The following is a 25,739-nucleotide window of genomic DNA, read 5'->3' as shown; positions in this document are numbered from 1 at the left end:
TTTTGTCTTACGTTTATGTATCAAAATTGACATAAGAATATCTGTTATGGGTAACACATTTCTTGAGGGGGTGTGCATAGGTCTGACATGACACTGTCATAAACATGAAGGAGTCCTTATGAATGTTTCTGACTGTTGTCATGAAGTGTCATTTGGTAAATAATGACACTTTTAATGCAAACCCTAACCCTTCTAGAGCAACTTTGCATTAAAGTGTCATTATTTACCAAATGACACTTCACAAGTCATAGATATTCATAAAGACTCCTTCATGTTCATGACTGATGTTATGTCAGTCTTATGCAAACCCCGTCAAATAACATGTTACCCATAAGTGTAAACATCAATACGTACATTTTAACAGCATTTGGGACAATTGTTGCTTTTCTGGTAAATTAGAAGAAATTGGACACTTTTTCCAAATTATTTTTGCAATATTGTCATTAAATTCTCTTACCGAGTCAATTTTGACTTCATAGGCAGGTGAAAAATTTTTTTTTTAAAAATCTATCTTCTTTCCATTGTTGATTAGATGCATTCAGTATTCATGACAGCTTTTGTGAATAAACTCATCAGCCAAACAGCTTTTGTGCACATTTCTGCATTTAATAACAAGTCAGATAAACTACAAGGACATTCTTTAATGCATAACTGTGGATGATCAGTTTATTCAAATTCAAATTTCCCTTGGATTCAAAACTATGTGGCATAATATAATTAGCAGTAAATTTTTTTTCTCCTGTGTGACGATTTTGACAGACAATCTCCAGTAAAGAATCAGGAGCATCTCTAAGTTTTTATGCCCTTTCTACAAAATATAAATAGGAAAAGAAGCCGTCTGCTTTTGACGTTTTGTAGTGTCCAATACGCTGATTCACATGGGGACATCTTGACAAACAATTTGAATGTATTTTCTGCAACTGTAAGAAAACACGTTTAAGAGCTGGTATCTGTATGAGGATCAGCCAGTCAGACCACAGTGATGATTGTAAATCTGTAGCAGACAGGAACATCCTAACAAGTGTAGTTATTAAAAGTGAGGTTGTTGGTGTGTGATGAAAAATATTAGCCGCCATTGTGCTGTGAAGCTTTTCTATCCTGAATGAAACACTTTCTTCTTCTTTTTTAAAGGAATTATGAATTTATTACAGAAAATGTAACATATTCAGGACCAAAAACATTATCTACCCTACAAAAAAATCAGAAATAACGTAAAATGCATGGCTCATTCGGAAAAACACATTAGTACTGAAACGACTCAAAAAACACCAGAAAAAGTACAAAAAAATGTTGTTTTTAAAAAGTTCAAGGGTAACATCCACTACCTTAAACTTTAACATACAGTGAGCTGAAAAATGAGGAGGGGGGTGGGGGGGTTGTTACAGACATGTGATTCAAAATCTGCGCTGCTTGCTATAGTCTCCGGGGCCGGGGAGCCCTCTGGGGAAGCCGCCCTGGCCCCCTCCGGGCAGGCTGCCGCTACCTGAGCCCGCCATCATGGGAGCGCTCTCGGCGGCCATGCCAGCAGCGCCGGCGGCACCCGAGTTCCCACCCAGGGAATTTCTGTTCATGGCCATGCCGTGGCCCCCCATGTGCATCCTCATCTCCTGCTCTCTGTTCTCGGGGAAGCCGCCCCTGAAGCCCTCCTGCTGCCTCTTCATCATCTCCTCGTTGCGCAGCCTCATCTCCTCTTCTCTCCTCCGGCGCTCCTCCTCCTGCCTCAGCTCGGCCTGCTTCCTCTTCTGCACCTCCTGGTTGTGGAGTTCCTCCATCCTCCGCAGCTCCTCCTGTCTCCTCAGCAGGTCCTGCCTCATCAGCATCACCTGGTGCTCGTGTCTGGCCGCCTCCATCTCGGCCTCCAGCTTCTCCTGCGCCTCCTTCATGTTGCGGTCGACCATCTCGTACTGCTGCTTCTCCATCTCCATCAAGGCTTTCCAGCGCATGGCGTACTCGTACTCGAACGAGCCGGGCTGGGCGAACCGCGGGGGCTGTTCGCGCTCCTTGTGGTACTGCTGGTTCCTGTTGATCAGCTTCTCCGGCAGACCCTCGTCCTCGTCGTACTGCTCCATGGGCTCCACGGTGACGGGCCGGGGGAACGCTGTGAGGAGGTAGGCGCTGTCGTTGCACTTATCTAGAGCTTTCCTAGCGGCTGGCTTCGCGGTGAACTCCACGATGCCTTTCCCCGTGGGCCTGCCCCGGTCATCCACGATCACCAGAGCCCTCTCTATCTGGCCGAAGACGGAGAAGGCCTCCTCCAGGAGCTCGTTGGACACAAACTCCGGGAGGTTTTTCACGGACAAAGCGGCGCCGTGTGTGGCGAACCTCACCCGGATGGGTCTGCCTTTGAACACGAAATCATCCAACTCCGCTCTGGCGATCTCCGCGATGATCCTGGTCTCCAGGCGGATGAACCCGAACCCCCTGTCCTTGTTGACGAAGATCTCGCTGGCGTTCCCGTACTTCGCGAACAGCTTGACCAGCTCCTCCTCGGTGACTCCGGTGGGCAGGTTCCCCACGAACAGCCTGCTCCGCTGGGTGAAGGTTTTCTCTCCGGGCTTCCTGAAGCTCTGCGGGTCCAGCGTCAAGCCCGCGTTGGGGCTGGTCTGCTCGCTAGGCTCCGGCTGCTGTCCGTTGCTGTTGGGCCCGTCGCCTTTGAAGTGGTTCCCCGGACGGTTGGGGCCGTGGTTCTGTTGGGGGCCTCTGTAGCCTTGCATGTTTTGTCAACAAGTGTGAATTAAAAAGTCGACAAAAACCGTGCTAAAAGCAAGAGGGACTTAGCAGACGGAGGCGTACAAAGAGCAGCGAAAATGGCGACGCTATTGTGACCTCAACAATGTGCGACAGAAAGAGTTCGCGTCGTGACGTCATCTATGAGCGACATTATTTATATATTTTTTATACATTTTCTAACGGTATGAAAATTAGTTGTACTAAGAAAACAGTAAAATAAGCAGAAAAAAAGCTATCATAGATCAGAAAGTCAAGCGGAAGCAAAGCAACAAAAATCAAACTGGTTTTGAATTAATGTTTTGTAAATAATAGCATATTTTTTCAGACTTTTGAATATTATGTGTGAATGACTGCGGGGAATTTACTGTGCCAGGTAAGTAATGCACGACACATTTTCACTTACGTCTTAAATAGGGGTGAAAATAATTTTGAGAATGGTTGAACATTTTATCTGCACATTTATTTATGGTTTAGAGTTAGTTTCTATTGTCCGTTTTATAATACACCATGCTGCCATGCTATAGTCATTGCTGCTAATATTGCATTAAACAAAATCTGCCACAAATCTACCACTTGACTCAGAGCGTCACAGCATTAGGAAAATCGGACATGGCAATATCACTGTTAAATATTGAGTTCCTTCTGTCTTTACTGTCACTTTTTTTAAAACAAAAAATACCAGCTACTGAAAAGACATCAAAGAATATATAATTGAGAAGATAAATTATTCCTGTAATTTGATTTAAAAAACCAAAATATATACATTAATACAGATTGTTATTCTTGAAGCATTTGCTATTATTTAGGATTTTCAGAAGCTGCTAAACATTATGTTAAGTTTTGTGCAACATAGAGTTTTTGTTGAATATGGAATTTTAGCTGTAAGATATTAGTTGTAATAGTTTTTTTTCTGGTTTGAGGTTGTAATCTGTGTAAGTTGAAGTGTAATTGTAGCATTCATTCCTGTTTTAGAATTTTATTAATATTCATCTCGTGTTAATTACACACTATAGTGAAAGGGAACCATTGTATTCTAAATCAGGGTTTAAAATACCTGAAACGGCTTTGCAAACGTTACTTTCCAATTAGACTGTCGGAAAAAATAATTAAAATGTCGATTTATGAATTTTAAATACATGCTAGTGTATAATTTTTCCCCTATTATTATTATTATTATTATTATTATTATTATTATTATTAGTAGTAGTAGTAGTAGTAGTAGTAGTAGTAGTAGTAGTGGTGGTGGTACTATTGAAAATATGGTTTTGTTGCTCGAACTGAAGTAAAATATAGTTTCGGAAGACGGTTAATATTTAAATTGTTTTCGATCGGCCATAATAAAAAAAGAAGAAGAAGAAGAGAGTTTGTTAGAGTACAGTTTTATCCATAGACGTTAATACGGTTTGTCCCTCATTATGGTCTGTGAGTCTGCTCTGCAGCGTTGGATGCGCTGTCCACAGTTCCTCGCGAGAATACATGTTAATCTCGCGAGACAGTCACGTGAAAGCGCAATTTCGCGGGAATTGTTGTCTGTTTTTGTTTGCCTGGAGAAAAATCGGAAAATACATCAAAATACCACATTTAAGACGGAAAAGCCAAACCCAGACCTACTTTTCTACCAGGTAAAGTCGCTACATTTGATCAAAAGTATTGCAACAGTGATGTTATGCAACAATTACATCCACTGTGTGTTGAGTATCTCGGTGGACAGAAAAGTAGTACCAGTTTAGGTGATAATAACTAGCACGTTTCCAGGACCGTCATGTTCTCCGACCTGAGTGCTCAGAGGGAGGGCTCCTCTCTGCTCTGCCGCCCAGCCTCGGAGGACCAGGGCCCGGTGTTTGAGAGGACCTCGCTGGACTACAGCGCCCGCACCGAGCGCTACCGAGTCGGGGAGCGGAGCTTCAATAGGCAGTATGCTCACATCTATGCGGCACGACTCATGGAGATGAGACCCCTGCTGTCGGAGAGAGCCAAACACAAGTGGGGTAAGAGTAAATTAACTCACTGTGAACATATGAAGCACCTACCTTACCCTGAAATGTGCTGTTTTGAAACCTTCTCTTGTTAGGCCCAGATGTGCACATCAGGAAGCTGTGTGACCTGGAAACAGGGGAGCAGTGTTGCATTGTAGGAACCCTGTTCAAGCGTATGGACCTGCAGCCATCTATTCTGAAGGAGATCAGTGAGGAGGTTGGCAAACCTTGTTGAATGTTGCAGAAAGAAAGAAATGCATAGTAGCATTTGATTATAAAGTGGTTTTACTTAATTAGTTTTTCATGAATAATCCACATCTAGGTGCGATTGAAGATCTAAATCTTCTCTGGTAGTCCTAAATACATCTTCCTTGCGCATTTCGGCAGTAACATTTTTACATACTTTAGATTCCAAGCTGTCTCAGATTTGATGGAAATCGCTTTTGAACATCAAAATGTTTTTAACCTTTGCCACAGAGGTTCTGATAGATTTAAGCCTGGGCTTTGAATGGGCCATTCCAAAACATGAAAATGGTTTGTTCTATGCAAAATGCTTAGAACAAATCTAAATCTAGATGCAAACTTTGGATCGTAGTCAGAGCTACGATGGAAAGATTTAGATTGAATTTCTAAGTTACCCAAATCAAGAAGATCCATTCCTATTTAAAGGGTGTTATTATTTTTGCAAGGTACTTCATGGTCACTCTAGTATTTACAAACCCATTCACTAAATTATAATGTTACTGAATATCCCATTTATTTTAGAAACTTTATCATAAAGTGAAACACTGAGATGGATGTTTGAAAGCCTTTATTTCTGTTAATTACGGTGATTTTCCACAACAGTTCATGAAAACATGACATGTAAAATTGGAATATTACATTAGACAGATAAAAAAAGTATTTTTAAAAGTGGAAATGTGGGTTTAATGAAAAGTATGTTTAATATCTGATCTAAGGTTGTTATTTTCGAAAGATACATTTAATCTGACAAATGAAACTTATTGGATCATTTCATCCAACTGATTGAACATGACTGCATGATTATTTATTTTTCTTCAGCACAACCTCCTGCCCCAGCCTGCACGAAACAAATACATCACTGAAGCGGACGAACTGATTCTGGAGGATGAGCTGCAGAGGATTAAACTAGAGGGCAAAATTGACAGAGACAAGTGTGTCACAGGTCAGTTTATCACTGCACATCACCTCCGCTCTGACCCACACGTCTACAAATTCATTTATCGTCTTCCTCCCACTCCCCAGGTAGCGTTATCGCCATCTTTGGAGCCGAGAAGAACGACGGCAAGTTCACCGTCGAGGACTTCTGCATGGCTGACCTCCCTTCGCAGACGCCCAGACCTACACTAAGCTGTGACAAGTAAGTGAAAAACACGTGAAGATCCCAGGTCCGTCTGCGTTAGTGGCCCGCCTCTGACCGATCCGTCTGCTCAGGTTCGTGCTCCTGGCCTCAGGGCTCGGCCTAGGCAGCAGCAAGGCCGACAGCATGCTGGGTCTGCAGCTGCTGGTCGACATGGTAACCGGTCAGCTGGGTGACGCGGGGGAGCAGAGCGGGGCGGCGACCATTTCCAGGGTCCTGCTGGCCGGGAACCTGCTGAGCCAAAGCACCCAGGACAAAGATGCATCTACAAAGGTGACAAGCTTAAAAATTCAATAAATAGCGCAACTCCTAGACATATTTATCTTGTAAACAGGTCAACATGTCAAATATTGAATATCTGTATGTTATTCAGGCCAAGTATCTTACTAAGAAGACTCAGGCCGGCAGTGTGGAAGCCATCCGCCTGCTTGATGAGCTGCTGCTTCAGCTGGTGGTGAGATGTGGAGCGTTAATAATCGCTTTTCTGTTGTGCTTCTGCTGGAGGAAGTGAGGGTGTCTATATTTGGCAAGATTGCATAATTACTGTTGTATAAACATTCAGACTCTGGCATGTTAATAATAAAGAGAAAGTGATAAGGAAAAGCTTCAGTTGACTTGTAGGAGTTTATTGATCGTCAGTATTAGACACTGCAACTGTTGAATCTGTTCCTGTGATTTTTGTCTTTCTGTTTGTAATTGTTGTAAAAAAGATGTTGGACGTCTGCAGATAAGCAAAGATGTTATGGTAAACTTTACAGACTGCAATCAGTAGTGTTTTTTTTTTTTTACTCTAGTATATATGACTGTACAGAGCCCTCTAGGGGACACGGAGGATTTTTTCTTTTTTTTTTGCGTTTCCTTACAGTAAACTAGCAAATAACACCCGGGTTCACAGTCACATCGATAACAAATGGAAACTTAAATTTGTACATATGTACATCTTTAAAGATCCTCTGAAAGCGTGTTTACACATTATTAACTCTGGTGCAGAAAACCTTTTTAAAAATGTATGTATTAACTGAGTGTTCATTCTTGTTTGTAGTATCTTTCAGTGGAGAGGTGACCGCACATGAAAACAGCCTTTTATTAACCATTCAGACTAACAGACACAATCAAAACTGTCCGATGGCGATACTCCCTCTTAACAAAAACCCAAAAACAGTCCAAATAGTTTGGATATATTTTTTTTTCCTTTTTCATTCCTCCTCACAAAAAGTTTGTTTTAAGAGTAGGGATGAGCCTGTGTTGCTCCAGCATTTTTATGTGTGTGGTGTGTTTATCCTAAAGAAAAAGATCTAAAACTTTAGATAACTCGCAAACGAGGTATAAACATAAAATTCCTACATGGAAAAACCTTACATTGTAGGAGAAAACCTTGATCTGACAACTAGAAGCACTATTTCGGGGTAAAGCAAGAGAAAAAATTCCACCTGTTGCCCGTAGTGGGCTCCGTAGTTACTGAGGCACAGAACAGATGGAAAAAAACAATTTTTTTTATGGCTATTTATTAGTTACTGATTGATTGTATGTCTGATGTTGTGTTGCCTCCTCTTCCTCGTCGTAAGGCCTCCGTTCCAGTGGACGTGATGCCAGGGCAGTACGACCCCACCAACTACACCCTCCCACAGCAACCCCTCCACAGATGCATGTTCCCTTTGTCCTCCGTGTACCCCACCCTGCAGCTGGTCTCCAATCCATACGAAGCCAACATCGACGGAGTCAGGTGGGCGGTGTCCCATGCGAACACACACACTCCGTCCCATCAGAAGTGGTTGTTCAGATCTGGTTTGGTTTCTCTTTGCGTAGGTTTTTAGGCACATCAGGTCAGAACGTGTGTGACATCAAGAAGTACAGCAGCATGGACAGCCACCTGGAGATATTAGAGGAGACACTGCGGCTCCGGCACCTGGCCCCCACGGCTCCTGATACACTAGGTTGGTTGGAAGGTGGAGGGGAAGAAGTGTTGTGTCCTTGTGAGTCTACACACACACACATAACTGGGTAATGACAGCAGTGTTTTTGTTTCAGGTTGCTACCCATTTTATCAAAGAGACCCGTTTATGTTGGAGGAATGTCCCCATGTGTACTTCAGTGGCAACGCTCCAGTGTTCGAGTCCAAGCTCATCCAAGGTTAGTGACAGATGAAAGGTTCCTCCACTTCCTGGAAGGATTAAATTGAAAGTATTTCCAGTTCTGAAAAAAGAGCTGTTTGCCAGTTAATTCAGTTTTAGTCCTTCCTGATTTCTTTTCTTTATTTCTTTGCATGCTCTGTGTATAAAGTCTTGACAACCATAGTGATATCGACCATAATTGTATTTATTCTTGAAAAATGGACTAAAAAGAACAGAGAACATTGGGAAATGCTCAGGGTAGGCTGTCATGATGATAAATTATGTTGGACGACAAATTGTCCCAGTGGTTATTGCAATAAATTACAATGTTTTGAGATCATTTCTAAGTATAATATTGATAATGGCCTAAGAATGTAAGCTTGCCCTCTCAAAGACTAATGCACATTAGTTTTGTGAAAAAGAAAAAAAAAAGCCTTTACACAGGAAAATATTTTAAATATTCAAAATATAACACAAGAACAATAATAAAAAAAGAAAATAGACAACACACGACCCAAACCATAAATAAAATGGATTGTGATGTCTCTCTAAACAAAATGTCCCTTCAGAAAATATTGAAGCATATTTTAATGCGTTGTGCGATTAATTGATTAATGTCTTTTAGTGAACGAGCGAGTCTTTTAGCTTATCTGAGGGGAAAAAATGGTGAAGGAATTGGGTCAAAAATGATCAGTTTTGTCGCTGTGAACTTTAAGTTTTTGTCTCCTGCCTGCCAGGTTCTGACGGACAGGAAGTCCTTCTGGTGACCGTGCCAGACTTCAGCAGCACCCAGACCGCCTGCCTGGTTAACCTGCGCACCCTGCGGTGCGAGCCGGCTTTCTTCTCAGCCTTCTCTGCCGACGAAGATGAAGAAAGTGAGATGAACATCAGTCATTAGCAGGAGAACTGTTTTCATCTCGGATCAGCTGGACTAAAAGCTTTTTGTTTACTGTTCAGGTTGAAGTTGTTAAAACAGGCAACCCAGTAACAAAGACTAGGCTCTATTAAAAAGAAAAAAAACAGACACTTGTTTCTTATCAGTTTTATTAGGACCCACCTGTGCCTCTAATGGTGCCGCCATCGTGACCTGCTTTCCACACAATTATGTGTCTTGTAAAAACTGTTACCGACATGAGTGACGAAAGTGTAAATAATTCAGCTGTTTGTTTTTTAATTTGTGTTCTCAATAAACATCTTTTCATGAAGCATACATTTACAAAAGAGACAAAAATAACAGCGTGGACTTTGAGCTGGACAGAAATGTATAACCATGGATTAGTTTTTAGTTGTGTAACAGAAACCTTTCACTGTAGTTACGTGTACATTCTCACTGCATTTGTTTTGTTTTGTTTTTTTAAAGACTGAACTGACAACAAGAGCTACATTACAAACCTGGAATGGTTTACTGAAACAAGCTGGATATTTTTTTTTGTTTGTTTAATAGTCGTCAATCTTGTATTCGTAGTTATAATCCAGGACAGGTGTGAAGGATTCTGCCTCCCCTAATCCCCATGAGTCGTACCACGATGTTGTTGGAGCTGCTGTTGTTGTCGTCGTCGTTGTGGGCATCGTCGTCGTCGAACTCAATCTCAACCTCATTAACCTCAGCTGCCGAAGACGGCGGAGACGCGCAATCCTGAGCATCCTCCTGCGCTGGGTACTTGCATTGGAGTTTGAAGAAAACCCATTGCTGCCACTAATCACACGCTTCTGGCTGCCGCCGCCGCGCAAAGAGGTTTGTGCTCCGGAGTTGCTGTAACTGAGTCGAATTGGCTTGTTGCCGTGAAGGGCCATGATCTGTGAAGAAGTCAATGCAAACCTTTGTTTACACTGCGGCGAGAGCAGATGTTGAACATTTCGACAAACGTCTGTTTCGCCTATTATAAAATCTGAATAATAAACATTGACGGTCGTGGCTGTAGTGTGGAAAAGGTTGAAGGAGCTATGGATATTTCTGAGAGGTGCTGTATATTAAGCCGGGGTCAGAGTGTGACCTCACTTGTTTAATGCGGTCCCAGTTGGACTTGGCCAGGTTAAAGCTGCAGGAGGTCGCTCCGGACTCATAACCCACCACGCAGAGTTTAGTCTCAGAGGAGAAGCCTTCGGCCTTCGCCGTCACCCGGTACTCCCCCGGGTTCAGCAGCCGCCAGTAGTCCCCTGTTGGGGCTGAGGTAATTAAAAAAAAAAAAAAAAAGGCAGATAAGCATGTTTAAAAGTGTCTGAGTTGAAAATGGGCAGTAAATGTGTTTAAATGGGGATAAGGTGTCGTCACCTGTGGTAACATCATGGTTTATTCCCTCCACAGAGATTGTGGCGTTTGCAATAGGATTCCCCTGCTGATCTTTCACAATGCCTCTGATGCCACGATGCACCTAAAGAACAGGAATGACAAGACATGAGGAAACACGCTGTTTGTTCTCATGATACCGTTTAAAAAAATGTGCTGTAATTCTGCACTTTCAATAAGTAAACATTTAAAGGAATCTGGCCACACCCATGATGAAAAGACAAAAAAAGATGTTTACATTTTTTTAAGTTTTAAATTTTATTTCCTCCACTCACAAGAGACTGTTTGGTAATCAGTGATTTATGATTTTATCTAATTGCACAAGGACTTTATAAAGCAAACCACTCTATATAAGTCATGTCTGAATGAGATGGTGTCTGGAGGACAACTGATTTTCAAGGCAAGGCGTCCTCTGTTTGGGGTTTTTGGAATAGGAGACGATTAGTAGCAGATTTGAAATTTAGCAATGATGAAATCTGGCTTGCATCCAGATCAGATTGCATTCTTGTGACTCACCTGCTCCATGAAGGTGAGCATTGCTTCCCTGTTTTTCTCCCATTCTTGGGCCAACTCACTCTGATGAGGAAATTTATCACAGCCCAGGAATATGGACAACTCATAGCAGTTGGTATGAAGATAGCTGAAGTCATTCATACCTGGACAGAAGATCACAGACATAGATATTGACTTGGTCCCCATTGTGACCAAAACAAAGGACGACTCCTATTCCAAATAACTGGATTCAGTTTGATTCAAAAATCTAATTCTAAATGTAAATTAAATAAATTCAGGTGATCGAGTATAAAATCCAGGATCCAGGCATGCAAACTGTTTCCACAAACATTTGCTTAAAAAAAAGCATTGCTCTCAAGAACTTAGTGAATTCCAGGAATTCATTGTTACAAGAACCCCATTTGCTAAATTTCCTCGTTACTAAACATTCCACAGGAAACTATTAGTGCAACTATAATGACAATTGGCAACTTGGCCACAGAGTAGGGACAACAGCTGAAGCATTTAGTGTGCAGAAGCTGACTGTGGATTCAACAGCCACAGACCTCTGAACCTCAGATTGGCTCAAGAATAGCACAGACTTCATCATAAAATGTGTTTCCATGGCTAAACATCTGGATCTGAACTTTATATCACCAAATGCAATGCAAAACCACCCCACAAGACTCAAAAGCATTGGCGACGTACTAACTGGAACCATATTACCTCTTTGTCTGGCAATCCAATGGTTTTGATTTAACGGATTCCCCAAGAACAGTAATTGTCTGACTGTTTTGCCAACTATGGTGTTGTGGGTTTGTTGGTCAGGGCTTAGCCCATTAGTTTCACTAAAAGACACTCTGGTGTTGAAGTATTTGAAGATGTTTTAGACATTTTAATACTTCTCACCTTGTGACAAACATGACTTTGTATCACTGGACAAAGCAAGGTCCATGAAGACCTGGAAGGGGGATTTTTGGTGTGGAAGAACTTGACTAATCTGCACAGTTGTAACCTCAACCTGACAGAACAGCTGCAGGATTGACTGAGTCAGTTAATCCGTATAAGGGTAAACCTATTAGCGAGTGCTTATAGGTTTAGGAAATTATTAAAGTTCGTGCTTCTTTGACTGCCGGGTGTAGTTGCATATCATATCCACCAGGGTATGCTACCTCTCAAGCAGTCAGCAGGTAGTTACTTACTCCCAGTGACGGGTTTCCACTTTGCCCTGTTGACCATGCCGACTACTCCTGCGGGTATGTCCCCGTGGCAGGACCCGCGGTAGTTGTGGGTCATGGTCAGGTGCGTGGAGGCGTACGACACAGCCAGCCACCTGAACAGGGACTCGTCCGGGGTCAGTCGGGGCTCTTCTTCTGGCTCACTGTAGTGGTATCCAGCCCCGCGCCCTCCGTCGTCCTCCTCTTCCTCTCTGTGTCCATAACCCTGGTTGTAGCCATGTTCGTATCCGGGGTCGTAGCCTTGGTCGTATCCATGACCTCGCCACTCTTCCTCTGGCTCTGCGTATCCTCGACTTCTCCAGTCCTCCTCTGGCTCCTCCTGGTAACCCCTTCCCCACTCGGTTGCATCAAAACCTTCATCCTCGTACCTGGAGGGATGTTATTCTAGTTTAAGCCTTTCAAAACAACTCTGATTTATGTAGCGGAAAAGGAAGGAAGAATTGCAAAGCAAAACAACCTGAGAGGCAAACATTTATGCAGAGAAGAGCAATAAATTCACGGAGGAAATGTCATACTGTCTCTTTTTGCGGCTGCGGGATTGGTCGCTCTTGGCAGGCTTGTTGAGACGTAAACTGTCATAAGGATAGGCCACGATGGCCTCTCCGCCTTGGAAGTTTGCACCCAACACAAATGGGTAGGTTTTCATCCAGGAAATAATGGCTCTGGTCTCCATAGCAATCTGGAGCAAAATCAGAAAGATAAAGATTCAACACATCTGAAAAGAGTAGAACAGAAACAGCAATTCGGGTGTAACAGCAGCATCAGGTATATGTTCACACAGAAAATGTTCTTAAAGTGTTAAAAACATCTTCTAAGGCCAAATGTGTTATACATCTAACCTAGCAAGCATTTTAAGACTTATTTGTGAGTTCTTTACCGACGTGTTGAATTCAAAGTTTTCTGGTATAGGCACATGATGGTTGGGGGTCAGTTTAGGCACCATGCCCTTATCCTCAGCATCCCACAAGATGCTGTTCAGGTCAGGGAAGTTCTGGAAGATGTCAAAGCCGTCCTCAGTGTAGTGTCCCATGGTCCAGCTGCTCATCTCCGAGCCCTGCAGCAGGAAACATGAGGAAATCAGCTGATGAGTGCACTGACTTTGGTTCAGCAGCATCTCCTGTTAGTTTCTTCTGTTTGTTTTTACAGGTTGACCCGATAGACATGATTGCTTTTCTTCCACTCACCACCTCGAAAGCTGTCTCGTGCCCGTCAGGGTTCAGAGAGGGAACCAGGTGGATGCGTATTCCCTCCACCAGGCGTTGGGCCCTGGGGTTCCTGTCTTTGTATTCTTTGCACAGGTACTGCATGAGCAGCAGGATCAGCTCTCTCCCCACTGCCTCGTTCCCATGGAGACCAGCCGTGAAGCGAAACTCCGGCTCACCTGTGGAGAAGGCCTGTCATTCTCTGTTAACCACAACCTGCACGTCCACCTGATTTTACTACCAGGTGATACGTTCAGGACATATCTGTATTTTTTTTTTTTTTCAATCAGGGTTTTACTTTAGAAACAATGACATGCACAAGTATCCGTACCTCTAGAACATATTTTAATTTACAAACAGAAATAGCAGTGTAGTTTAATTGCAAACTTTAACTGGACAGGCGTGTCAGTCATGCTCATATTCTCACCTATTTCGTGCTCTGTGGGGTTTCCAGAGATGACCATTGCCATGATTTCTCGTCCCTTAGAGCTGCGGCCCAGGCTGTAAACGTTGGTGATGTTGGGGCACTCCTCATGTACCGACTTCATCAGCTGGATGAGTCAGAAATGAATCATATGAAGTGTTGCTCATGGAGACAACAAGCGGTTCGCCGTCAAAGACTCACATCGTGTTCGTCATTTTAGAAAGCAACACTGCCTTACTGCACTGTTTTTATAATATTAGTTTTAATTAGGGCGGCACCACATTAGGAAATTACACAATGGGAGGATTGTTGAACACTGTGATCAAAACAGTGTTGACATTTTTATTCTTATCCATCATCATTATGATGCTTCAGTCACTGTGACCTCTAGTACCGTAGAGCGCCATTGTCTCTGTCGGGTGTGATACCCGCTCCATTCAACGGGCTCAGTGTTCGAATTCTTAGCATGCAAGGTGCAAATTTTTAAAACATAATGGGCAACAAATATTTAGTGCTTAACAGTCCTTTACTATGTTAATTTTGCGCAGTCTGAAATTGCCATGACATAATTATTATGACTGAAACGATTAATCAGGTTAATCATGATGGATCAACTATTGAAACGGTTGTCAACTAATTTAGTGATTGATTATTCATTAACTGGAGTATACAAACTCAAAAAAAGACAATTTTCTGAAAGAACAACACACTCAGAGGAGATATTAAGCCAAAATTGTACAAAGAAATATATACGTTTTGCATTCAAAATAAAAAAAAAAGACCTTTGTACACATGAACTAGCCATAACTCTTAGAGTGGAATCATTTGAGCTTTTCCCAGTTCAAATTTTAAAAATAAATAAATAAATAAATTAAAAAAAAACTTCAGATAATTGGTTAAGCCAAAAATGAATCAAAAGACCATCTCCAACTTGTCGACTTTTCACATGTTGATGTCTGTAGTATTTTTTTAGCTGCAGATGCATCCTGTGCTACAAATGATCAAGAAATGCGTTATAGCACTAAATGTTTATCATCTTATTTTTAAAAAAATTATTGAATTTGAAGCCTCTTTTAATGTACTTCTAATATTGAGTAAAAAAGGCTTAAATAAAAAAATCTGCAAAACGTGCCAATTTTTTTATCCTATTAAAAGATTAATCATCAGAATAATCGACAGATTAATCGATAACTAAAACAATCTCTAGTTGCAGCGCTAATAGTTATAAGACACTGTGTAGACTAAAGCGATAATCGTCCTCAGGGTGGACTTTGAGGGATACTCACTTCAACTATCTCTGAGTAGCTGTGGTGTTTGAACTCCAGGTAATCCACAGGAGTCACCTCATTCTGCCTGTACAGAGCATCACCTGGGTCTGAGAGCAGAAACCGATTAAACCACACTATGCTTTGTGTGTCTCATACTGTGTTTCTGGAGGGGTGGCGGCGGGCTCACCAGGCACAGGGCAGCCCAGGACCTCCAGCCTCATGCACAGAGAGCCGTTCCAGCTCTGAGGGATGATCCGGATGTAGCGAGCCAACACGGGCTCGGCGAGCCGGTTCATGACGGGAGTGTCCCTGTCGCTGTTTCCGAAGAACAGCTGAACGAGACGGGGGAGACGGGAGGTCGGCGATTCAGCGGTGGAGCAAGGAGGAGGTGACGCAGGTTGAGGTCAGCTTACCCAGTCTGCGTATCCATCGTGAATGGTGGTCCATTCTCTGCTGTCGTTGCTGAAGGCCAGGAAGTAGGATGTCACGAAATCGCTCCTAAAATGAGTCAACAGAAGATTAGCATGTGGAGTTTATTACTGAGATGAAACGCTCCTTACCAGTGTGTGTGTGTGTTTGCTCCTCACTCATTCAGGGCATCTCGGCCTTGAGTAACAACTCCGGTGAACTCGGTCTCCCTGCGAGCGTCGACCTCAAACCAGTGGATCCTGTCCTCTGAGTTTGCGCACCACGCTCCACCTCTCATATTGTCCTCATCCTCTGAGCCCTGGGAACCACACAGACCAGAGAGTCTTCTGCTCAGTCCTCTGGCTTGCTGACGGTTTGAGCTCTAAACTCAAAACATGCCGCGTGATTTGATTTGAATTTACATTTTTCTTGACTTTGAAACGGCAAGCCAAAGTGTGTTTTTGATTTAATATCTCAGTTGTTTATGGGAGTCTCTGATTAATGGAAGTGACTGTCTCAGCAGTAACTGTATTTTCCAAAGCTGCTAACGGGTAATCGAGTGGCGTATTCAGACTGCAGCCCTGTCTGCCTACCTGCATGTTGAGGCGCGCCCTCTGAGGAGAGAAGCTGTACTGAGACATAGAGGAGGCTGTGAGCTGGTCCGATTCGATCTTATGGGACTCCATCCCCAGAGGAGGACATACTGCCACATGCGGAGGCACAAAAGAATGAGATGAAACGGGAAAAACAAAAGAGTAGATTTTCACCATCTTTTCCAGATTTTACTGACTCACTCTTTGGCTCCTTGTAGACACGTGGTCTGTTCCTGGCTCGCTCCTCGGCCTCCTTCAGCTTTTCTGCTCGTTCTGTCGGGGGGGTCAGAAGAGCAGTCTGAATGAAAAATAAATTGCACTGTTTTTCCTGAATTTATATCTTTTTCTTTTCTACTTTCTCTGCCCGGGCACAAATCAGCAACTTTTGTTTTGTTTTGTTTTTTTTACATTTTACTTGCTAAAAATCCTCCTGAGGATGTGAAGAGCTGGAGTCTGGCGGAGGGAAGTAATTTAAAAACAAAACCAGATGTTATGACTTGGCCTTCAGTCCAGATTTGCTCTAATAAAACTCAGGCCATCCTGACCTCAAACAGAACCGTCCCAAAGCACATTCAAAGTAAGGAAACAACAGCCTGATTGAAAATACCTGTGCTTCTGGCTGAAAATATTTAGAGTTCAGTACAGATATTGACATTTAGAAGTAGACAGAGAACTCATGCAACCAGAAAAAAATTTTTTCCAGTCTATTATTCTCCAATTTTGGTTGAAAGTGTGTGAATTGTGACCTCAGTTTCCTGTTTTTAGCTGTCGTCGAGGTCTTCTGCTGCTGTAGCCGATAAGCTTCACGTTTGGTTGTGCTGTTAGCGTTCGGCGATGGCTCTCTGCTTATTTTGGTTTCAACAAGTTGTTATTTAAGCTACTGTTGCCTTTGTATCATGAAGTCAATTTCCAATATAGAACTGCTGGATGTTGCTTTTTCTGACTTCTGTAAACCCAAGAGAAGGCCGTGAAGTTTAATGTATTTTGGACATGGCTGATATAAAGGGAATATTACTGGAACTGTGGTAGCTGACGGCAGCTGGAAGGACTCCCAAATCCAATTCTGTTTAGGGCCTCGTACTGCTTTGGACCAGCTCTTCCCCAGAGAGGAGAACTCGACGCTCTAACACAATTATTTTTTCTTTGCTTTTGTCTCACTGAACTCTTCTGCAGGTCCATGTTAAAGGTGGCAGCATTAGGTTATGGAAACATCTGCTTCGAGTGAAGCTAAAAATCGGTAGCAGACCGCGGCTGCTGTAGATGACCTTTTGACCCCAACTCCTGTCTGAGTTATTTATCATTTTCTCTGAACTTTTCTCCCCAACCTGAATGCATACTGCAAACACGTGGCAGCCGTAGTGACTGATTGAATTGAGCGTGCTTTGAATGTGCTCGATGAAAACGCCCCCATGGCGTCTGTTTTCCTCACAGCTCCAATCCGATCCAAACGGTTTCGTCTCTGTTTGTTTTCCCTCTAGCTCACGGGAGATTTCTGAACCGTTAGCAGGCCTGATCTCAATTCTGCTTTGGTTGGATAAACCTCGGTCCCTTTTGTGCAAGTTAAAGCTAGACTCTTCACAACATCTGCAGCAGCGTATAAGAGACAAGAGAAAGCGGCGAACATGTTAGAGCGTTGTTTTGTTGTCCTTTAGTACTTTTGCTGTTAGGTAAAAGGCACTGGCGTCTATTGACATAATTGCACAGAAAGATAATTTCCAAAAGGGTTTGGGTAAGCCCACATCTGGCTTCTCTTACCTCTCTCCTCCCTCTCTCTCTCCTTCTTGGCTCGCTCTCTTTCTTTCTCTACCCACTTTTCATCTGTGTCATAGTCTTTCCGTCCTGCAGCGGAAAAAGAGAACTGGTTACTTTATGGAAGCGCTCACGAAGGCACGTCTCTCTAGTTTAAAACATGGAAACAAAGAGAAAAAGATTATTAAAGATCAGCTTTTATTTTGTAAGGATATTGACCTTACAAAAGGACATGTAGGTTTCAGACGTATAGAAGCTTGCAAGATTATCCAGACCCCTTGAAGTTTTTATTACTTGGCAGTCTAAGGCATTAGGGTGCATAATTGTGAAATAGGAAATTACAACAGATTGGCTTTCAAGATTAAAATCCGGGAAACAAAAAGATTATCAGGGATTAGTTATTAAACTGGAAACTTTATGACCTGAGTGCTTATTCCTTTCTAGTCTTTCTGAGTAATGAGGACCATGTGGGGTTTTTTGGGACACATTTGACCCGTGAGTGCTTGCTTACTCATTCCGTATTCATCATAATCATCATACCAGGTCCTCTCAAATGGAGCAGATGTTGTGGGTTCTTCTGTGTTAAAAAAAAAACAAAAACATCAACAGAACAAAGTTAGAAACCCCCATTTCGTCATCTAAAAACATCTACTTCTTTACAAGTGAGACTTTATGAGATTTCGCCATTTAATCAGCAGTTTTACACGTTAGCCCTGCCCTGATTTGCTCGACCACAACATCAGATCTGCTTCTGTGACGCCTCACTATAATCAGGCTGTTAGAGCCTTAATTTACATTTACAGGAATCATAAATTAGTTGGGATCTGATGACAGGGCTCCTCCAAACGCCACAACAAAACCGTAGACGGTCTTGTTGACTTAGTGGATCTAAGCAAACCCACCCACTCCTGTCTGCAAATGTAGCGTAGGTTGTTGCACGGACTCACTGTAATGTCATTGGCATGTGCTCATGAAAGCCACAAGTGGAACAGATATTCCATATGTCCCTAAATCTTGGAAAAGTCTCACTGCTTGATTTGAAAATTTGCCATATTTTTTTGGGGGGAGGGAGGGGTCGTTCATTTTTCTAAGATCGCTGTGTGACAGCAGGCACCTGGGATGGTTTCCACTATGATCTCAGGGCTGACCTCTTCTTCGTCTGGGAATTTATCTGGAAGCTCGACTGCGGGAGGGAAAAACAAGACAGAGCAAGAGTTTAAATGACAAAACTAAGAGTCATTTAACTTGACAGATAATTTAACACAAAGTGAGTGAGGCAAAATGCTGGAAGGACTAAATTTCTCTTGGCAAAACACTGGAAACACAGAGTAACGACAACACGTTTGGAGTGTCAAACAAAGTTTTCCAGCACCCGCGGAAAAATTTGCTGATCTTTTTGACCTCTGCACTAGAGACAAAGTGCAGAAAAGTGCTCACTGTAGTGGCTGCAGAAACAAAACCAGGAGGACTAAAGAGTCCCAAACGTACTTGTGGCATCCCAGTAATTGCTGTGGTCTGTGCCGTACTTCTCAGGGGGCTTGGGGGTCGGGTCCGGCTCCTTCCAGTAGGTGTCATAGTTATCGGTCACAGGAGCGTACGGGTCCTTCTCAACTTCCTTCCAGAGGTCATCGTAGTTGTCGGGCGGTGAAGTCGGCGGCTCTCCCTCAATGGGATTCCAGAGGTCATCGTAGTTGTCGGGCGGTGAAGTCGGCGGCTCTCCCTCAATGGGATTCCAGTAGTCATCGTAGGCGTCAGTAACGGGGTCGTCTGTGACCCTGTGAAGGTACGGGGGCTCAGTGCTTGGAGATGGAGTGGTGCCAGCCCCCCAGTAGTCATCTTCATCTGTCCAATAGTCGTCTACTAGACAGAGGACAAAGCGCAGTTGTGCAAATAAAGTTGCTGAATCATATCAATCAATCATTGGAGTTGATTTGTTTTGCACATTTCAGCAGCAACATATTCCAAAGTGCTTTAGATCGTAAAAACGCATAAATGAAAATTCATAAAAATATCATTCAAATCCCAAGAAACAAAAACAATTATAGCTAAATCTAGACTTATTTCATGTGACTGAGGTCAAACTGTTGTGTTCACAGCCAAACAGACTTTATAAAGAAACTGGAAGGAGAGTTAAAAGGAAATAAACAAACAAAAAAAAAGAAGAAAGAAAGAAGTGGCAACAATTTATCCAGAAGTTAATATAAAAAAACCACTATTATTATAATTATTCTTTTGAAAAACAAAGAAAAATCAGAATAACCAGAAAAACTAAACAAACGTTTAGTCATTGATATTGCAATATCAATATTGCAATATAACTGCAATATTGTGATATCAATATTGCAATATAATTGCAATATTGATATCACAGTTATCAATATCAATACACGTCAAACATGTTGGTCAATGTTCTATTTATCAAAACAATAAACAGATGGGTTTTTAGCCTAGATTTAAAGGAACCTATAGTGATTCAGCAAAACTTTAATATATTTTGGTGCTAAGCCATTAAATGATTTATAAACTAACAACAGTATCTTAAAGTCTGTTCTTTGAGCTACTGGTAGCCAGCGTAGAGACTTTAGAACTGAGATGATCCATCTTCCTAGTTTTAGTGAGAACAGTTGCAGCTGTCTGTCTGATTAACATTTTTAGGGTGACTTGTGAAGACACTGTTGCAGTAATCAATGCGACTGAAGATAAACGCATGGATGAGTTTCTCCAGTTCTTGTTGGGACATTAATCCTTTAATCCTGGAAATGTTCTTCAAGGTGATAGAAGGCCGACTTTGTAACTGCCTTTATGTGACTCTGAAGGTTGTGGTCTTATGGACAATAAAACTGCAGGGGGACGAATTCAATTAACCTACAAGTGGAGTTATTTGCCTGAGTCGATTGGTTGCATCAAGGTGTACAGAGATTTGGAAATCTTTTTTTCAGTCTGCAGCAAAAAGAAACACAATGGGACTCATTCGCTACAAGTTGCTGCACACTGCCAGTCAGCTTGCTGAAAGAAGGATCTTACCTTTTATTTAGCTACTACAGTTATTTTTTGTGAAGCATAAATATGTCAACCAGTTGTTTTTCTATTCAAAACGGGAAAGACAGGAGAAGAAGTCAGCGAATGGCTGCTGGAGTCAAAACCGTAAATAAAAAGTTTAACATGGCACTAACCAGAATCAGGGAAGTAGTCAAGCTCAGCGGGGGGATCAGTGGGAGGCTCTGTTGGGAACGCTGGAAGAAAGACAGAAACCAGGTCAGCAAATCTCCCCCAAGTCACCCCAGTTCAGTAGAAACATGACTGCAGTGTGTTGTTCTCACTTGTTGTGGTGGGTGGGAGGGTTGTGGTTGTGGTCTGCTTGTCTTTCTTCTTCCCCTTCTTGTCAGTTTTAGGCTTTTTAGTGGCGTTTGGATCCTTTGGCTCTTTCTTCTTTTTGTCTTTCTTCTTCTTTTTGCCGTCCTCTGGGGCTCTTCTCAGCCTGCTCAAAATGCCTGGAGGAGACGAGAAGTAGAAGTAGAAGTAGAAGTAGTCGGAACAAATTTCAAGGTATTAAACTTTTTGTTTAACACCTCAAAAAGTTTATATTGCATCATTTGGGAGCAACTTATTGAGAGGCAGAAACCAGACAGCTGAATTTATTTCAGCTTTTTTTTTTTTTTTTTTTTTTGATCCATCAGTATTTCCTTTTTAGGTCGTCTGAAGCTCTGCTGAGCCTTCATGGAAAACACTTCTCTCTTTTTCCATTAGCCACGTACCACTAGTTGGGATTCAAGGATGCTAAATCTGTCAACCTTACTCTGAAAACTATTCTCACCTCAGCATCTTCAGCGAAGCTCAGCAGAGAGCTGATATGTTCTCACGCATAACTGGTATGAAAAATAATGCCACGGTCCGCACTAATCTTCCAGGACTTTCATAAGGGAGAAGAAAAAAAAATCATCATCTTCAAAACCAGTAACACCTCCTGGGCTACCAGCACAGAGTTTATCTGGGAAAAAAGAAAATGACCTTAGGCGAATATCTGGACTTTCTCCTGACTGATGCTGCACCTATATCTGTTATTTTCTCTTTCTCACTCAGACTCCGATGCCCTTCAAAAGTATTTGCGTTGACTAAACTTTTCCACATTAACTTATAACCTTGATCCAAGTGTGTTTTAATAGGACTTCATTCAACACAAAGTGGCGCCTAATTGGAAAGTGAAAAGTTTTCTGTTCAGCCGTCTTTGCTTGGATTCCCCGTAATTAAATTAAAACACAAGTTACTGTCTTCAGAGATCACTTTATTAGTAAACAAACTCCACTTTTGGGTAATTTAATCACTTTACGTACATGGATATGTTCTGCGAAGGCCTCGGATCTTGTTGCGGAGAGGTTTGAAGAGAAAATAAAACAAATTTTACAAGCTTCGAGCATCTCACAGAATGTTGTTCAATCTGTCGTCAGGACAACTGCAAACCTACCTAGAGGATTTCTCTAAGAGGCCAACTGTATCGCTGGATGAACTGCCGAGGATTGCAGCTCAGGTGAGTGGGAAAGTGTGTATTAGAGACAACTGAGGTTAGCACTCCGCAGTTCTGGACTTTGTGGAAAAGTTGCAGGAAGGATGGCGTTGTTGAAAGAAAACCACAAAATGCCATGATTGCCGTTTGCCACAAGCCAAGTAGGTTAACAGCATGTTTAACGAGGTTCTCCGGCCAGAGGAAGCAAGAATGGAACGTTTTGGATCACAGACGGAGCATTGTGCATGGTAAATAAATAAAACTGCACATCACTCAGAACACGGCTTTCCCCACAGTAAAACATGGTGGTGGCAGCATCATACCGATATGGATGCTTTTCATCAACAGGGGCAGAACCAAAGGGAAAACAGATGGAGCTAAATACAGGCCGATACTGAAACCACAAAAGACTTGAGAGTGGGTGTGGAGGTTCACCTTCCAGCAGGACAAAAACCCTCTAATATGCAGGATGAGTTCTAATAGAATAGAATAGAATAGAATAGAAATATCCTCTATTGTCCCACAATGAGGAAAATTTCTGTGCAACAGCAGCAAAGTGACAGGCAATCAAAGCAAGTAGATTCAAAAAAAGAAAATAAAACAAAATATAAAAACTAAATCAAAAAATTTGAAACTGTGCAGTTGTTATAAATAGTCCAAAGGAATGTGCAACTGAGTAGGTTAATTCAAAAACGGACAAAATGTGCATGATGTGTATTGGAGCAATAAAAATACAGATTATTTACAAAAAATGGCAATAAAAACTGTGAAACAGTAGATGCCGGCAGAAGTGTTATTCAAAATGAGTAAAAGCTGTGAGTTGTTGTGAGTACTGATGGTTACAGAGTGTGACAGACTGCTGGGAGGAAGGCTCTACGACGACTGCTGCTTTGTGCACCTGGGATGTAAGCAGGCTGTCACTAAAAGACTGATCTCTCCATGCATGAGGTGGGACAAAGGTTCAGATGACTTCATATTTATGTGTTAGAATGGTCCAGTCAAAGTCCACAACTTGATCAAAATCTGTCAAAATTTGAACATTTCAATAGATATACAGATGCTCTCCATCCAGTCTTGAACAGGAACTGGCAACAGTTCTGTACCTAAATGCACAAAGCTGGTAGAGACAGCCGGTTGCGACTGAAGCAGAATGTGGATCTGCAGGGCATCGATTCAGCAGGACTTAATGCAAAATTCAAACCATGCTTTTAGCACTTTAAGTTGTAGAAAAAATATTGAAAATCGTGTACCTATTTTCTTTTAATTACGCCACTATTTTCTGTTGGTTTTCTATTGATATCAAATCTTAATGAAACATGTTGAATTTTGTGTTTTTAACATTACAAAATGCGATGTTAGAACCACAAGGCACCGTGCACCTCAGCAGTTTTATTGTTTTGTCTGCGGCGAGAGAGCGTCACTCAGCTTACCCTCCTGTGAAGTCCCCTCTGCCTCTCTCTTGGCCTTGATGCTGCTTCCCAGTGGGTGTGTGTCTCCTGCGAGCTCCTGCTCGCTTTCTGGGTGATCCAGGGACTCGTTTCGCAGCTGATCCTGAGTCTGCTTCTCCTGCAGGAGAGAAGATATTCCCCCGGCACTCCTCCCTCCTCTGGGAATCAGCAGGCAGCAGAGGGCCAGCAGAGCCACAGACACAGTCACAGTATGGCTTTTCATACCTGCTGCAAAAAACAAAACAAAACAAGTTTTTTGAAAAATCCTTTGGTTTTGGAGCGTGCACGTCTTCTTCGTCAGCTCGCTCCACTTGATCCTCCAGGAGCTTCAGTGTTCAGCCTCTTTTCAACGCGTTCCAAACTTTTTACCCCAGCAGGGAGGTCTCCTCCTTCAGCTCCACACGTACCCACATCCACAGCGTGTCATGTCAGCTGGGCTGAGGCTGGGCTAGACAGCGACTGACGGGGGAGGGGGGAGAAAGAGGCAGTCAGAGGGGGCAGTCAGCAGAGACACAGGGAGAGAAACACCTAAAGCAAAGCCGGTCAAATGAATAGTCAGAGCTCCTAATTGGTCAGCTGAAAAAACAATAACAAGGCTAAAGGATCCCCTTCACCTGCAGGACGAGTCACAACAGGTGTAACGCTAAGACCTCAGATTGCAGGGCAGGTGGGGCCCTTGGGACCGCTGGGGTTTGAGAAGGATCCGTCTGCTTTCTGTCTGCTCAAATTCCTTCTCGGAGAGCAGCAGCCCTGCAGAACCACCACAAAGCTGAACAGCGGGAGAGAGGAGCGACTCCTCGGACACCAAGTTACACAAGCAGAGTCGCAGAGAGAGGGGGGAAGACAGGAGCACAGAGGAGGAGACGGAGGAGGAGGATTTGGTGCAACAAAGCCAAACAAAGATAACTGACAGAAAGAGAAATCTTAAGCAGATAAAAACAAGGCGGTGTTCTTTGTCAGGTCAGAGGTTTCTTCACCTTAGTGTGTGTTCTCCAATGGGGGCAGTTGTGTCAATCAGTGTCTCCCTTTTTTGGAAAAAGTAAGCAGCCCAGCAGAGGTGAGCTCACAACACGGGACGGCAGATGACAGAATCATATTCTTACTACATGTGGTGTTTTCTTTTCTGTCTGTCTCCTGCTCTGTCTGCCGTTTGGAAAGTCTGCTCAGAGGCTTGAACGCTGCTTGATTCATAAAGTTTACCTCTGGGATAACTTAAGGTAAACTTCTGGCACTCTGATAAAACACAGCCAGAGATTTTTAAACAGGAGTTTGATCCTGAAGCTAGAGTGTGCGTACAACAAAAACTTAGTCAATATATGAGCGTTTGCAAAACACTTTAGAAAAACTGCACAGTGTCAAAAGGATCAGACAATCGGACCTTTAGCATGTAAACCTGCTAAAACAGTTTGGCTCATGAGATATCTGAGTGTGGGGCTAAGAAAACAAGAAATGTTTGGCAAGGATTGGACTAAGGAGGATTACATTGAAACTGTGCAGCCGTAACTCTGGTGGGTATTACTGCAGCTGCGAAGAATGCAGCTGATAGTTCGGGCTACAGTGAGGTCAAGAAGAGGCCGATTTAACCAAAGGGAATTGAGACGCTAGTGGAAGAGAGCAAACTGCAGAAGGAGAAAATTAGACTCTTTCCAAACGTCTTTACATAACAAGCATTGTTAAGAAAGTAAGTGAATTGTCGACCACCAAAAAAAAAAAGAAGGTCTCTCTGTTTGAAATATAATTTACTCCAGAGCGACAAATCACCTAGAATCTTGGCTTGGAGACAAAGAGCACAGTTAAAGCCACAGCAATGCAGAAGCCAGACCAAAACATTATTGCAGGTGTTGTTTGTGAGCATAAACTTCTCAGGTAAAAAACCATTATTTACTATGTTTTTTACTCTTTAGGCTAGATAAATCAGCAGGCGTTCTCTG

General features: G+C 42.6%; 3 protein-coding genes across 5 annotated transcripts; 1 reads left to right on the top strand and 2 right to left on the bottom strand.

Annotated features, from left to right (window-relative positions):
* Positions 1–585: 585 nt before the first annotated feature.
* On the bottom strand, positions 586–3,071 carry nono (non-POU domain containing, octamer-binding). The gene has a single exon (XM_032577566.1). The coding sequence runs from the start codon at positions 2,712–2,714 to the stop codon at positions 1,395–1,397; it is 1,320 nt and encodes a 439-aa protein (XP_032433457.1). The 5' UTR covers positions 2,715–3,071; the 3' UTR covers positions 586–1,394.
* Positions 3,072–3,964: 893 nt separating this feature from the next.
* pold2 (polymerase (DNA directed), delta 2, regulatory subunit) lies at positions 3,965–9,403 on the top strand. Its single transcript, XM_032577565.1, has 11 exons — positions 3,965–4,352; positions 4,486–4,718; positions 4,802–4,923; positions 5,769–5,892; positions 5,973–6,087; positions 6,162–6,360; positions 6,461–6,541; positions 7,653–7,810; positions 7,894–8,021; positions 8,116–8,217; positions 8,936–9,403. Exons 1-11 carry the CDS (start codon positions 4,207–4,209, stop codon positions 9,094–9,096), a joined length of 1,569 nt encoding a protein of 522 aa, XP_032433456.1. The 5' UTR covers positions 3,965–4,206; the 3' UTR covers positions 9,097–9,403.
* aebp1b (AE binding protein 1b) lies at positions 9,353–24,627 on the bottom strand. 3 transcript variants are annotated; one of them, XM_032577564.1, is made up of 23 exons: positions 24,423–24,627; positions 23,791–24,267; positions 21,180–21,350; positions 21,033–21,092; positions 19,348–19,719; positions 18,974–19,042; positions 18,371–18,433; positions 17,866–17,949; positions 16,312–16,383; positions 16,111–16,220; positions 15,697–15,836; positions 15,523–15,607; positions 15,297–15,441; positions 15,128–15,216; positions 13,845–13,968; positions 13,400–13,596; positions 13,093–13,269; positions 12,731–12,894; positions 12,180–12,583; positions 11,002–11,141; positions 10,471–10,570; positions 10,198–10,364; positions 9,353–9,995 (listed from the first exon to the last, which is right to left on the bottom strand). In XM_032577564.1, the coding sequence occupies exons 2-23, from the start codon at positions 24,029–24,031 to the stop codon at positions 9,636–9,638; spliced, it is 3,534 nt and encodes a 1,177-aa protein (XP_032433455.1). In that variant the 5' UTR covers positions 24,032–24,267; positions 24,423–24,627; the 3' UTR covers positions 9,353–9,635. The 3 variants fall into 3 exon arrangements, with proteins under 3 accessions (XP_032433455.1, XP_032433454.1, XP_032433453.1); XM_032577563.1 differs by having other exon boundaries at positions 18,371–18,436; positions 19,348–19,716; XM_032577562.1 differs by having other exon boundaries at positions 18,371–18,436; positions 24,423–24,626.
* Positions 24,628–25,739: the final 1,112 nt, after the last annotated feature.

Source organism: Xiphophorus hellerii, chromosome 12 (genome assembly GCF_003331165.1).
Source record: "Xiphophorus hellerii strain 12219 chromosome 12, Xiphophorus_hellerii-4.1, whole genome shotgun sequence".
NCBI lineage: Eukaryota > Metazoa > Chordata > Actinopteri > Cyprinodontiformes > Poeciliidae > Xiphophorus > Xiphophorus hellerii.
This window is presented reverse-complemented; position numbering and strand designations above follow the sequence as displayed.

What these genes read in the sequence shown, in the direction of transcription:
- nono (XM_032577566.1), bottom strand. Translation starts at nt 2,714, where the DNA reads ATGCAAGGCTACAGAGGCCCCCAACAGAACCACGGCCCCAACCGTCCG.
- pold2 (XM_032577565.1), top strand. Translation starts at nt 4,207, where the DNA reads ATGTTAATCTCGCGAGACAGTCACGTGAAAGCGCAATTTCGCGGGAAT. An exon ending in CCTACACTAAGCTGTGACAA is followed by an intron (nt 6,088 to 6,161) that starts GTAAGTGAAAAA and finishes CCGTCTGCTCAG; the next exon opens with GTTCGTGCTCCTGGCCTCAG. An exon ending in GCCAACATCGACGGAGTCAG is followed by an intron (nt 7,811 to 7,893) that starts GTGGGCGGTGTC and finishes CTCTTTGCGTAG; the next exon opens with GTTTTTAGGCACATCAGGTC.
- aebp1b (XM_032577562.1), bottom strand. Translation starts at nt 24,031, where the DNA reads ATGAAAAGCCATACTGTGACTGTGTCTGTGGCTCTGCTGGCCCTCTGC. An exon ending in ACGAGACAGCTTTCGAGGTG is followed by an intron (nt 13,270 to 13,399) that starts GTGAGTGGAAGA and finishes TTCCTGCTGCAG; the next exon opens with GGCTCGGAGATGAGCAGCTG. An exon ending in TGCTCACCTTCATGGAGCAG is followed by an intron (nt 10,571 to 11,001) that starts GTGAGTCACAAG and finishes CCTGTTCTTTAG; the next exon opens with GTGCATCGTGGCATCAGAGG.